The sequence below is a fragment of the Eurytemora carolleeae genome, unplaced genomic scaffold (assembly GCF_000591075.1).
Source record: "Eurytemora carolleeae unplaced genomic scaffold, Eaff_2.0 scaffold1585, whole genome shotgun sequence".
Classification (NCBI taxonomy): Eukaryota; Metazoa; Arthropoda; class Copepoda; order Calanoida; family Temoridae; genus Eurytemora; species Eurytemora carolleeae.
In genome coordinates this window covers 52,363-65,121 of record NW_019397646.1, presented here as the reverse complement: position 1 = coordinate 65,121, position 12,759 = coordinate 52,363, and the positions used below count along the sequence as shown (strand labels likewise).

The 12,759-nt window shown below is 31.6% G+C and overlaps 1 protein-coding gene across 3 annotated transcripts; it reads left to right on the top strand.

Moving 5' to 3' along the window:
* Positions 1–4,285: 4,285 nt before the first annotated feature.
* LOC111715323 (uncharacterized) lies at positions 4,286–12,759 on the top strand. 3 transcript variants are annotated; one of them, XM_023490642.1, is made up of 13 exons: positions 4,287–4,410; positions 4,850–4,927; positions 5,028–5,084; positions 5,543–5,630; positions 7,013–7,093; positions 7,459–7,534; positions 7,603–7,646; positions 9,219–9,284; positions 9,673–9,704; positions 10,349–10,418; positions 10,701–10,736; positions 10,977–11,066; positions 12,284–12,759. In XM_023490642.1, the coding sequence occupies exons 1-12, from the start codon at positions 4,318–4,320 to the stop codon at positions 11,060–11,062; spliced, it is 807 nt and encodes a 268-aa protein (XP_023346410.1). In that variant the 5' UTR covers positions 4,287–4,317; the 3' UTR covers positions 11,063–11,066; positions 12,284–12,759. The 3 variants fall into 3 exon arrangements, with proteins under 3 accessions (XP_023346412.1, XP_023346410.1, XP_023346411.1); XM_023490644.1 differs by lacking the exon at positions 4,850–4,927 and having other exon boundaries at positions 4,286–4,410; XM_023490643.1 differs by lacking the exon at positions 9,219–9,284.

The window sequence follows — 12,759 nt, the reverse complement described above, 5'->3', positions numbered from 1 at the left end:
TTGAACTGGAAAGTGTATCTAAAGGATTTATAAGTATTAGGATGTTATATTGTAGACTCAGTTCAAATTTTGTTTAAAGTTCCTTAAAGGGAGTATGAAAGGAGGTATAGGCTTAATGTGATAAAAAAGCGCATTTGATCGCCACTAATTTTACTTCTATCTGTTGCGTAAAAATCAATTTAATTTCAAACAAATCATTCAGATATTACAACCTATAGTCATCGATTATCTTTCGCCACATTTCTTTTAGTTTATATTTTATAATATTTTACTTTTTTAGAAAACGTTTTAACGGATTTCGAAAAATGTGTGTGGTGCTCGGCATTCTTAGATAGTTGCGCAAGCGACAGGAGAAATAATTAAATTCAAAACAAATTAATTAAAAAATATTATAAAATATAAACTATATACAAATGTGGCGAAAGATAATGATTTGTTTGAAGTTAAATTGATTTTTTACGGTCTAAGTCGTATGTTGCAATTCTCTGAATTTGTATGGTCGCTAAGTTATTCGGTATTAGACGTCTTTTACAATTTTCTCATTAACAGATAGAAGTAAGATTAGTAGCGAGCAAAAGCGCTTTTTTATCGCATTAAGCACCCCCTTTCATTTTTCGTGAACACTCCCTTTAAACCCTAAATATTCATCTCTATCTAGCCTTAGGGTTGCTTCCCCCAGGGAAAAGGTCTTAGAGTTACCAATAAGTCCATCGTCTTGAGATCCATGTTTAAACATCTGAGCTAGATGAATACCTTAGTGTCCGAATTTAAAGAATTTAAGCCACATCTTAAATGCCCCAAAAACCGGTTTTAATTGACCGCCGGCATAAATCTTGGAAAAATTTAATACAAATTTAAGTGGAACCAACCATATTTAAGCCGCTGCTTAAATTTTAACCGCGGCTCAAATTCTTTAAATTCGGCCTCAGATGTATTAACTGATCTTAGTCCAATTGTTCAACTTTTCAATTTTATTATAAAAGTCACAACTCCAGTTTTATTGGAAAGGGTGGTTATAGCAAATCTAATTTACGTCTGATCAAGAATTAATGAGATATCCTTGCTTTTATCACTGAAAATTGATTGTTTTCAATTTTGATTTAAATTGTCAAATCTTAAACTTTTCCCGGCGCGCGCAGGGCTATTTTTGTCAAATACAGGCTGTTGGGGGATTTTAATGCCTCTTTCTTGAATGGTTAGGATGCAAGGGAGGATTTTTAAAAAGTTCAAAAAGCACGTCGGAAAAAATAATTATTCTTAATTTTGACTTATTTTAATATGTGACTCATGTTGTTACATTCATTTTTCACGGGCTTTTAAAATATATATCTTTTTTTGATTTCTGTAAAATATTTTATGAAACTATTGTGAACTTTATCATTCTAACTCACTTCATCGTGAATTTCATAATGAACGTGCAGAAAGTAATTATCGTGCTATAAAGTTAAATTAGCTGTATATAATAGCACCATAGCTATAAAGTAATCGTCGTGCTATAATCGTAAATTAGCTGTACATTACAGCACGTGTGCTATAAAGCTTTGATTGTTTCCCGGATTTTCTCCAAAAATTTTTGCCTATTTCCAAAATATTTTTTTTCAACTGAATTGAAAATAAAATTAAAATCAACTAAATATTTCAACTTCTGCTATGTTTCAATGAATATTTGATCAAGGAATGACCATTTAAATAAGACAAGTACACAAACGTTTCATAAAATTACCTATAAAACTATTATTTTGGCACGATGTTCTATAAGCTTTTTGGACTTAAAGTTTCTCTATATCTTGCCTTTTTAGATTATATTTTAAATTAAATCTAAAAAGCTTGAACCTTCTCGATAAAGAGAAAATTTCTGTCCACATTCTTTTTATAACTATAACAGCGTTATTAATAGTTATTTTAGCCGGTAGCTTAATTAACCCAAATGTTAATAAGCATTTCTGATTTTTGGGTAATTTCAGGGTAAATTAAACAGCCTATTCACTGTTGATTGGTATTTATAGTCTTACATTTCAAAGAAACATAGGCTATAAAAAAAGTTTTAATCGAAATTTTTATTTTCAAAAGTCTATTTTTTTTAAATTTTCACGTGCACTTCAGCTAGTATTTTACATTTCTCTTAAAGGGGAACGGTAAAGTGTTTTTTAAGTGACCCTAAATCTGTTATTTGTCTGATTCACATTGGAACAGACTTCAGAGACAACTGTACGAAATCTGTTATTTGTCTGATTCACATTGGGACAGACTTCCCTCATATTCATGATTGACCGCAACTGTACAATTCTTTCTTTTCAAAATAATTTTATCCGACATTTCAAGACTTTTTCCAGAAAACTTAAGACTTGGAATCTTTAAAGTTTCAAGTCGTCTTTACAGTCTCATCATTAGTGGGCATATTTAGCTGATGAAAAAGGAAAAAGATATTTTAATCCTTTCCCCTAAACAAAAAGGCCACAGAGTTAAAATAATTGTAACTCTTGATTTACAGGCCTGCTTATAAGATAAAATTGACAAAATTGTCACTTTTTGATTAGATGTCGTCTTCACTAGCTAACTGGCACTGCAAGTTTTGACCTTTGTCTCGTTTTCTTAGATCTGTGATTTAGCAATACACAAGCAAAATGCTTCCAATTATTACGGCGTTAGGCTATTCCTACTCTTAAAAAATCTAAAACATGCTGTGTACTTCCAATTATTACATTAATAGTCAATTTCTACGTAAAAATCAATTTTAAGAACCATTTATTACTGACACTTTTTTATTAAAGGTTGGCTTTGAATTGTTTTACATAAGAATGGACCACCGCGCCGCTGTAAGGATTGGAAGCCTTTTACTTGTGCATTGTAAAATTATAGATCTCAGGAAACACATAGGTTGAAACTTACAGTGTAAGTTAGGTATCGAAGACGACCTCCAAATAAAGGAAATTGTTCCTAGAATTGAATTTTAATGACAATCGGCGTAATTCTATAATGAAATTGTAAACTTAATACCGATACACATTTATAAACTGGAACAAAGTATGTTAATTATAAAAACCAGCAAAAAAGTACCCAGAGTCCGAATTTAATGAATTTGAGCCGCGTCTTAAATCCGCCAAAACCGGTTTAAATTGAGTGCCGGCTTAAATCTTGCATTGAATACAATTTGAAGTGGAACCAACAATATTTAAGCTGCGTCTCAAATTCTTTAAATTTTGCCGCGGCGTTCCCACTCCCAGTGCCCGTTAGATGTCTTTTATAGCCTTTTTTTAATCTTAAAAAAAACATCCAAAGAAACGACCTAGTGTTAGCATCTAAAAGTGGTGGAGAATAAAGAAAATATAAAGCCTGAAACTGATGTGAGTAAGACTACAGAGTATAGAAAAGATATATTTACATTATAAAAAAGAAGTAATGGTCAATACTAATGAATCAAGGAAAGCCGAAGCTCTCTGCAGACCCTCCGCCTTTCGTCCGCCTCATATGACGGATAAACCCTCTCCCTCTTTCGATTCTTCGTGTATACTAACTCCCTGTTTCGGTTTTAGCCTCGCAAATCTTTGTTTCCGCTCCCTTGTGTGAATCAGCCTGGTGGCCTGAGTTTTAAAGAGAGATTTTAACGGCGGCTGGCATTTTCCACGCGTTGAAAGCATGATTACTGGATGGACAGACTCTGAATAAACTATACTCACCTCGTATTATATATCCGACCCACTTTCTATCCGACCTATAGCTACAAAAGAGCTAATAAGCTGTCATGCTTGTAGGTCCGTAGGTCCGTATGAGGTTACATAAATGAAACTATCCCTATTCTGAGCTATTGAGCTCACACTGGTTACACTAGATCCGAACAACTTTTGATTTTTAGACCCGACTTTAAGGCCAGTTGTGCATAGTATGCACATAGCCTATAGATGGCAAACGGACAGTACATCAAATGAATCATCCACCTTTATGGAGATTAATTTAATGTGACCCGGCTTAAAAACAACATTTCTTATGTCTATGAACTAATTAGGTTTAAAGGGGGTGACTGGCTAGGTAGGTAGTTGAACTGGAAGTGCAGTATTGTACGAAAAAATATCAGGATTTATCTGACTTTTTTCTATTTGATATTGCTATAAAACACAGTAATCAACCCAATATGTTCGTTTTTTCAAGCGTTCCGTAAAAAATCGAAAATTTAGTTTCTTCAGTAAAAACAACATGAGTTCTTCAATTTCGTTAAAACGAGCATGACCTGTGTAAATAACAAACTTGAGTTTTTTTAAAACTTCGTCCAGTAAAAACAAGTTTATTTAAAAGTTGACATCATGAATTTTCTAAGAAAAAATGAAGAAGAAAACAATTGTTTCTTTGTATCTGTTGGCCCATCTTCCATATTTGATTGCTGAGCCTATGACTGCACTGACAACTGTATACAAGGTAACAGAATAACAGAATAACAGAATAACAGAATAACAGAATCAATAAATTTAAAATGTTGAAGCAATTGTGTTGTAAATGAGATTGAGCTACGAAGTGCACTGAACTACTTGCTACTTTGTATTACCGATTCAAGTTAAAGAGTTAGGAAGGTTTTGAATCAATGATTCAAATTTGAACCGGTGCGGTGGTAGGTAGAATTCAGTGAACTTTAAATTCATTAAATTTGGTTCTAGACTCCAATAGAAGTGAAAGAATTAAGTTAAATTCTTTTGAAGTCAGTGTTTTTTTTTAAGAAATGGCTTATCTACAATAACAATTACAAAATAATCTGTAAAAGCAGTTGATTAATATTTCTGAGATCTGTCAGATTTGTCAGGCTTTGGTAGAGATAAAATTAATGATTTATTAAGGTATTACCTTGGATATTTTATTTAAGAAAACTGATGTAGTGGTTGATAGCTTTGTGAAGTTAAGTTCAGCACTAGATTTTAAAGCAGCTAATGCTAAAACTAGGGTAGGTTAATAACTGACATATGTTTTGTTTCATTTAAGCATTTCAATTGTATCTTCATAATTTTTTATTTTAAGTTTATTTTATTTATGTTATGCCATAGGTTCAATGTGCTGCTGCCTGCAGTCTATCCCCACCTTGCAACGGTATTATATTCGAGGTATTCTTATAATATACTTTATAGTTGCTTAAACTAACATCTTACAGGGACTGGAGAAGGGGGGGAGGCAAACCGCACACGTTTAGTCTCCATCCAGCAATTGACTCCAAACATAGAGTCGCATAGATGATTTTAAACCAAATCCAACGCAAAGATCCATTAGTTCTTGTAAAGATTAAAATTCTCTCTACTTAAAAAAATTGTTTTTGAAAAGATTAACATGAGCACTCAGCAGGTAGTTTTTTAGATGAAAATAAGCTTTAAAAGTAAAGACAGGTGGGTTCGGATTTAAAGCAATATGGGTAAGGGCATTGCGGCAACTCTATGTTTGTGAGTTAATTTTGGATAGAGACTATATGGTGCAGCTTAGATTTATCTCCCCCCCCCCCGCATCACTGAAGATGTAATTTCAAGGATACCTCCATTTACTAAAAATATCCATTATTATCAATTATTAGAATGGAGTATGTAAACTTGGCACTGCCATCTGCTCTGGCCCACCTGGAAGTGGTATTATCAGCGTGTACACAAAGGGATGCTTGAATAGTAAGAATCTATAAAAGTAGTTATCTATGTTTGGCTGTTTATTTGTATTGTCCGATCATAACTAATGAACCCCTTAGGCGATTTGACTGAAATTATGATTGGAGAACTCGGCCGAACCACAGAAATGTAATCAAATCAGTTATTAAAAAAATAAGTAAAATAAATATGTGTAATGTAACATTACTGCAGTTGGATTGATATTTTAAAGCTGTCACAAAGCCTTGAAAGGTTTGTTTGATTTTGGTTTTAAGAGATTTGAGTAGTGAGTACTTTATAATATTTATATTGGAAGCCTGCAGGGTAAAGTGTCCACAGATTACCAATACATAGATGCGCGCGTAACTTTTCCCATTGCATTATGTTTTATGAGCACTGAGCACTAACTTAAGTTATATCTCAAGAACTAGATATCTAGGATATGGTCACTGCTAAAATCTTAAAAATCCCTGGTTGACTCAAACATATTATGTTCTTGATTTTATGATGCCATCTGTCATTTTTTTCAAAATTTTCCAGAAAAATTAGATCCATTGGAATAAAATTCCTTGATCTAAAACATATATTTCTACATATAATATCATTATTTTTCTGAATATTTTTGCGGCCTTCTTTTTTTTAAACTTTAGCAAGGACTTTATCTTATTATGTAGGAGCTAAAGATCTAAAATTTTCAGAAATGACTAACAGAATATAAGGTTATGGCGCGCGCCATTTATTAAATTAAGCTAAGCATTTAACCTTACTGCATGCAGGGCCAATTATATATTTCCCTTAGAAATAAATTTTGGCCAATTAATAAAAAAATGTTAAATTCAAAAGGTATGAAAAGAAACACACTTATTGTTCAGAAAGCATCTTGCAAAATTTGCAAATTAGCATTTTTTCCGTTTGTAAACTTGGTTCTCCATTAGATAAACTTTACTCCAGTTCTAATTCAGTATTACATTATTTCATATTAAAACAATGAAAACAAGAAGTTATTTATTTATCATTTAAAAAAATTAAAGGGACTGTAAGCAAAATTTCAAGTGACCTTCTGTTTACAGATGGGCATTTCTGACTACAAGAAAAGCGCTTGTAATCGCTGAACACTTTGTTATCAAGCTGGTTTATATTTAATATCTCCCTTCTAGCCGTGGCAGAATGTAAATTTCAATTCTAGAGTTTCCAGGAATAAATGGAATGTCATCTAAGTTGAATTCAACAGTACGGTGATTGAACAGCTTTTTACACAGCATTTAAGAGATATATACACTGAGGTCTCTGACCTTGATAGTCAGTCAAAGGTTTAAAGGGTGCCATTGTGAATTGGTGATGTTCCTCTGTAAATGGAAGGTCACTTGAGATTTTGATTACAATCTCTTTAATGAATCTTAATTTAGGACTTGTGATAATAAAGGGAGGGGGGTGGGATGGACAACCAGAGGGTGGTCATGTCTTCTATGCAGTGTTCAATGAAGCAGGTATTATTCTGTTATTATTTGCAAGCGCAATTTTCAAAGTTGCAACTTCCCAATAAGAAAAATATCTAAATGTTCACTAAAACAGAAAATTACCAATTAATGTAAATTCAAATTTTAAATTTTTTTTATTTTTTGAAATAAAATTTTTTTTCAGGGGGGTTTATTTTCTAGAAAAAATATTTCCCCTGGCCTAACCCCGGTTCTTATAAATGAAATTGTAATCAAGTGAGACATAATTTAAACATTGTGAATACTACAAAATTTGGATTTTCTGGAGAGTTCATGAATTGTTTTAGCATGAAAAATAAAGTTAGTGCCTTGTTATTTCTTGGAAAATAAATTCCCCTAAAAAAGATAATTTTCAGCCAATAAAGGAGAAGAGGGCTGGAAAGAGTTTATAAGTTATAGCAATAAGAGCTCTAGGATGTTGATAGTGAATGGGTAATATATTCTTAGATATTATACCATTTATAATTTATAATACTTATGAAAAAAATGTTTGTTTTCAGAAGATGGACTGTTCGCTGGGATTTCCCAGTCCTTGAGGAACTAGGTCATTAATTCAAATATTCAACCAAAAATTTCATCACACATAAAATTATATTTTCCTGGTTCTTTTGTGTGTGTTCAGAACCAATCAGATGATACTAAAGTATTTACAAATTGTGGACTTTACTTAAAGGGAGTGACCGGCTATGTAAGGTAGTTGAGCTGAGCATGCAGTGTTGTGGAAAACTTCTATTGGATTCATTTGAGACATATTAAACTTTTTAAAGATCTGTTAATCCTGTTATTGAACTCAAATTCGAAGTTCGAAACTCCTACTTTGGGGGTGAATACGTTTTCAGAATCGTTTTTTTTTAAATTACTAGATAACGACAACGAAAAATAAAGTAAAAATTATACAGTAATCTAATTAGATGGTTATTGGGAACATATTTCTCAAAAGAAATTTGTCAATAAATCAATGCTAAAATCAATTATTTCGTTTTGATTATTATATTGAATTTCTTATTTTCTTTGAATTTATTCGCAGATTTCTTTAAATTCTTTAAATGTCGTCTTTTCGATAATAGTTCTAGAAAATCTGCAGAAAACCACACGGAAAATGAGGAACCATTTTCAGGACTAAAAATAAATTTAAAATAAATATATAACATTTTTTTAATTATAACAGTTAATTTTTATTTTTTTCAACCTGTTCCGATACATGATGTCTGTACTTTATTGAAGAACTTTTTACTTTTTATGTCGTCGTTTTTTAATAATTTAAAAAAACTAATTCTGAAAACGTATCCACCCCCAAAGTAGGAGTTTTGAACATGGAATTTGCGCTCAAACTCAGGATTTACAGATCTTTAAAAAGTTTAGTATGTCTCAAATGAATCCGAAAGAAGTTTTCCACAACACTGCATGCTCAGTTCAACTACCTTACATAGCCGGTCACTCCCTTTAAGAATGTTTTTTCTCATTCTTATTAAAAACGAAAGAATTTGTAAAATGTTGCCTTAAAAATTATTTTATGATGAATGCCAATGAACTTTTGAAGGCTATTTAACAAAAGGATTATTGAAGGCTTTTTTGTATTATTTTCAAGCTTTTAAATGTTTCTGTGCCCTACGTTAAATGGATATTTGTAAGTTACAAAATATAATCAAAATGTCTGTATGGAAATTAATGTTCAAATTTTTTTTTGCAGAAAGAAAATAGTCTAAATCTAAAAGAAAGACCCAAAATTCGCAGACCATGGATATTTAATCTTATATAATAAAACTGATTTGTTGTCAAATGCAACTACATTCATTAAAACACAAAACATCAGTGTTACTTGATAAAAAAAAGTTGAAGGCGACTTTATAAACCTTTTTACATTGTCTCTGAACATTTTTGTTTTACTTTGAAAGATGTTTAAGCACATGTTTCATAAAACTTTTAGAGTAACATTTAATAACTGATCAGGAATTGGTTTTAGGTTTAATAACAGCCAAACAAAAAAACAATGATTTCAGGAAATTTCCAATCTTTGTTTTCAATTTTTTATGTTGTTGTAATAAAAATATTCCTAATATCATGCGACAGTAATCCTGCTAAATGCTAACTAAGCATACTCACACCAATTATTTAGTTTCCTTTCCACAGTATCCTGATGTTTACAATAACACTCAGTCTGCCTTTAGTGCATCTTTCTATGGAAAGTATCTTTTACTTATTTATCAATGTTCACTTTCTTGTGGTCAAAACTAAGAAATATTCTTCCCAAAGTGGCAACTTCCCAGGTCTGACCTAGCCACAGCCCTCGGCCCCCTAACCTGTTCTTATAGCCACAGTGCTAGGCCCCATAGCCTATCCTAGCCGCAGTGCTTGGCCCCCATAGCAGTTTGCAGCGCCTCAGAATGCCTGACCACAACCCTATGGAAGTTGCTGCTTGGGAAATTGCAGATTTGGGAAGTTGTCACCAGGGAAATGGTCACCCTTGAGAAAATGCCTTTGGGAATATACCATAGACCTTACCTTAGCATAAATCAGAAACAATCAAATAAAAAACTGTAAAAAGTTTACCCGAAGATATTCATATTTAGATGCATGTCCCCAAGAAGGAGTACGGATCACGGTAAGCTTCTAGGTTTTATTTTTACCTTTTTAAACCTTAGATGAGATAAATTGTAGACATCCATGTTGTAGACGTTATTCTCTTGATAGAAAGTTGTGGGGGAAAGAAAAGATTAAATGTACTCTGCTTGAGAACTGTTTCACAAATAATGGGTTTCCAGCAAACAATAAATTTTTGAATTTTTTTCTCAAGCATTTTTGATTAAGAAAAATCAACTGCAAAAATTATTTGCGCAAAAAAACTTGCGGAATTCTCTACTCTGAGAGCTCAGCATTAGAAGTTTCATTATATATATTTTAGATAATTATTTCTCTTCCTTTACATAGATAAATGGTTGATGAAGATAATTCTATCTATCTATCTATACATCTATCTTTCTGTCCGTCCATGTACCTTCACATAGCTCCAAATTATTCTAGTTCTTCCTGTAGTATAGATTTTATAGTGTATTTTGAAGAATTTTTTTGCAGTTTTAAGGCGACTTTTTTATCTCTTTTATTCTTATAATAACACTCGCCATTTTTGATAATTTTTTTTGTAAATTTCTTAGAATATTTAGGCGAATATATTTAGCTCACCCCTAAGCTCTGAGAAGGAAAAAGCAAAATTCGACCCATCTTACGATAGATATGATTAAATTTTAGGCAGCCACTATGATAAGAGATATTACTAATGTTCTCACTTGGCAAGCTTGCGGAGTTCATTGTGCTGAAGGGAATAAATGCTTTTATAATGTTTTTAATTATCACTTTTATAATGTTTTTAATTATCACTTTTATAATGTTTTTAATTATCACTTTTATAATGTTTTTAATTACCACTTTTATAATGTTTTTAATTATCACTTTTATAATGTTTTTAATTATCACTTTTCACACAAAAAATCAAGGATTAACCTAAAATGAGTTATGGATCAATTTGTATCTTTCTGTAAAGAAACTTAATAGAAACTTAATAATAAGGTTAAAAAGGTTAAAGCAGGCATTGATTCAAAAGACTCTCTCTGTGAGTATTGGACTTGGGGTATTCCTGGTATGTACTTTTATGCTTTTTCTCTAAATTTAATCTTAAGTAAAATTTTTAAAGAAGATATAAATTAACACTTCCGGGGAGCAATTAACACTTCCGGGGAGCTTAATTTATTCTTAAAATGAAACCCTGCCTGGCAGTCAAGAGAATGTTAATAATCAACCCGAAATTTTCGTACAGGGTTTTAGTTTTAGAGTTAAACACGCTTCAAACAAGAATTTATATCTTCATTGATATTTCAAGGTTCTAAATGCCATATACGCTCTGGTATGAGGGCTGTGAGTAAAGATCCCACATACATTTCTGGCACCAAGGATTGTACTAGTTAGAGAGGTAAAGTTTCTTTAAAGTAAACACAAATATTATTATTGTTAACCCTAGCAATATTATTATTGTTAACCCTAGCAATATTATTATTGTTAACCCTAGCAATATTATTATTGTTAGCCCTAACAATATTATTATTGTTAACCCTAACAATATTATTATTGTTAACCCTAACAATATTATTAGGGTTTGGTTTGTCTTCATTCCTACACTAGTGCGCTTAAAATTTATTCTTTTCTAAATCTAGAAACAAACAAAAAAATTATGCACAGTGGTCTGGGACAGTCAAAAACCTAGTCGTTGTTGCAAAAAATCAAAAATAGTCCACAACTTGTTTACTATTTAAGCTGCATGTTTACTTATTTGAAAAGCCTGTAAAAATGGATGTCGCATGTTAATATTTGTCTAAAGTGAAAATAAATGTTTTTAACCATTCTTCCGAAAAACTTTTTAACTTTTTTTAAAACCTCTCTTGTACAAGGTTTTCAACAAATAGAATAGAATATATATTAGAGGGGAATTTATTAGAAAAAAGTGTAAAACGGCCATTTTGTTGTACTGTTTCCATACTGCAGGTGTACTTCACATATTTATGCTATATAACCTTTCGGCCCTGGAATATCATTTTATAGAAAATCTGAAGTTAATATTAAATGAAAACCAAATTATGAAATAGGCTGGTTTCATAATTGACCAATGATCATTTCACATAGACTCTATGCCTTTCACTATACAAACGATGATTTTCCGTTTTAACTATAAAGCAAATTATGTTTCTTATTCACCTTATTCTTTATAAAGTTTATTTAACAGCTTTAAAAAATTCGAAATTGAAATGGATAGTCTAGGGAACATTAATCAATGTACTTTACTGCATATAATTTGTGAACATTTACATGATTTGTACACTATGAACTCCCTTTTAGGCTGAAAGAGACTGAAAAAAATCATACCGAGAGATTCTTTAAATTCCCCTCTAATATATATTCTATTATCTTTGGTTTTCAATTTGGATACGTAAAGGCCTAATGGCACCTTTTTTGGAGCTGTTGAGAATGATAACCTGTTAAAAAACCTTTTGAAATTAATAGGGAACCTTTATAAACCAAATTAAGAATGAGTCTATCTAATAGATGGTTCATAGATCAAGTTGTAACATGGTGACAAAGTTTAATATACAATATTAATTCATATACAATATTAATTAAGATTTTTGTTTTTAGATGCATATTCAGGAAATGCATATGCACTCAAACTTTCTGACAAAACATTTAACGATGAGGGATTTGTGTGTGTCTGAGACCGAATTAAATTAACTAGAAAGAGGTGGCTGAACTTCCTACCGCCAGATCAATTACTGGCTTAAATCCTGAATCAAAGTTTAAGATTTCAATCAACCCAATTAGACTCCCACAAATATCGGGTTCATCAATCAATGTCTAAAACCAAACATTGGCATTCTGTAGTTCATAATTGAGCCAGCCATGAAAGATACATGGTTGAACCGTCTCTATATAGTTCAACGATCTCTCGAATTTCATTAAATCCGGTCTTTTGATTTGTTTTACTAGTAACCATTATGTATTATGATGCTAAAGCAATAATGGAGCTTTGTAAAATTCCTCAAATATGCGCTTCTATGGCTGTGTGTTATAATATTTATCAATCTGAAATAAACATGATGAGTTTTAAAATCTAA

Excerpts from the sequence above, each read along its gene's own strand:
- LOC111715323 (XM_023490642.1), top strand. The coding sequence starts at position 4,318 with ATGAAGAAGAAAACAATTGTTTCTTTGTATCTGTTGGCCCATCTTCCA. Across the intron at positions 5,085-5,542 it reads GCAACGGTATTATATTCGAG|AATGGAGTATGTAAACTTGG; the intron begins GTATTCTTATAA and ends ATCAATTATTAG. Across the intron at positions 10,419-10,700 it reads CGGAGTTCATTGTGCTGAAG|ACTCTCTCTGTGAGTATTGG; the intron begins GGAATAAATGCT and ends TTGATTCAAAAG.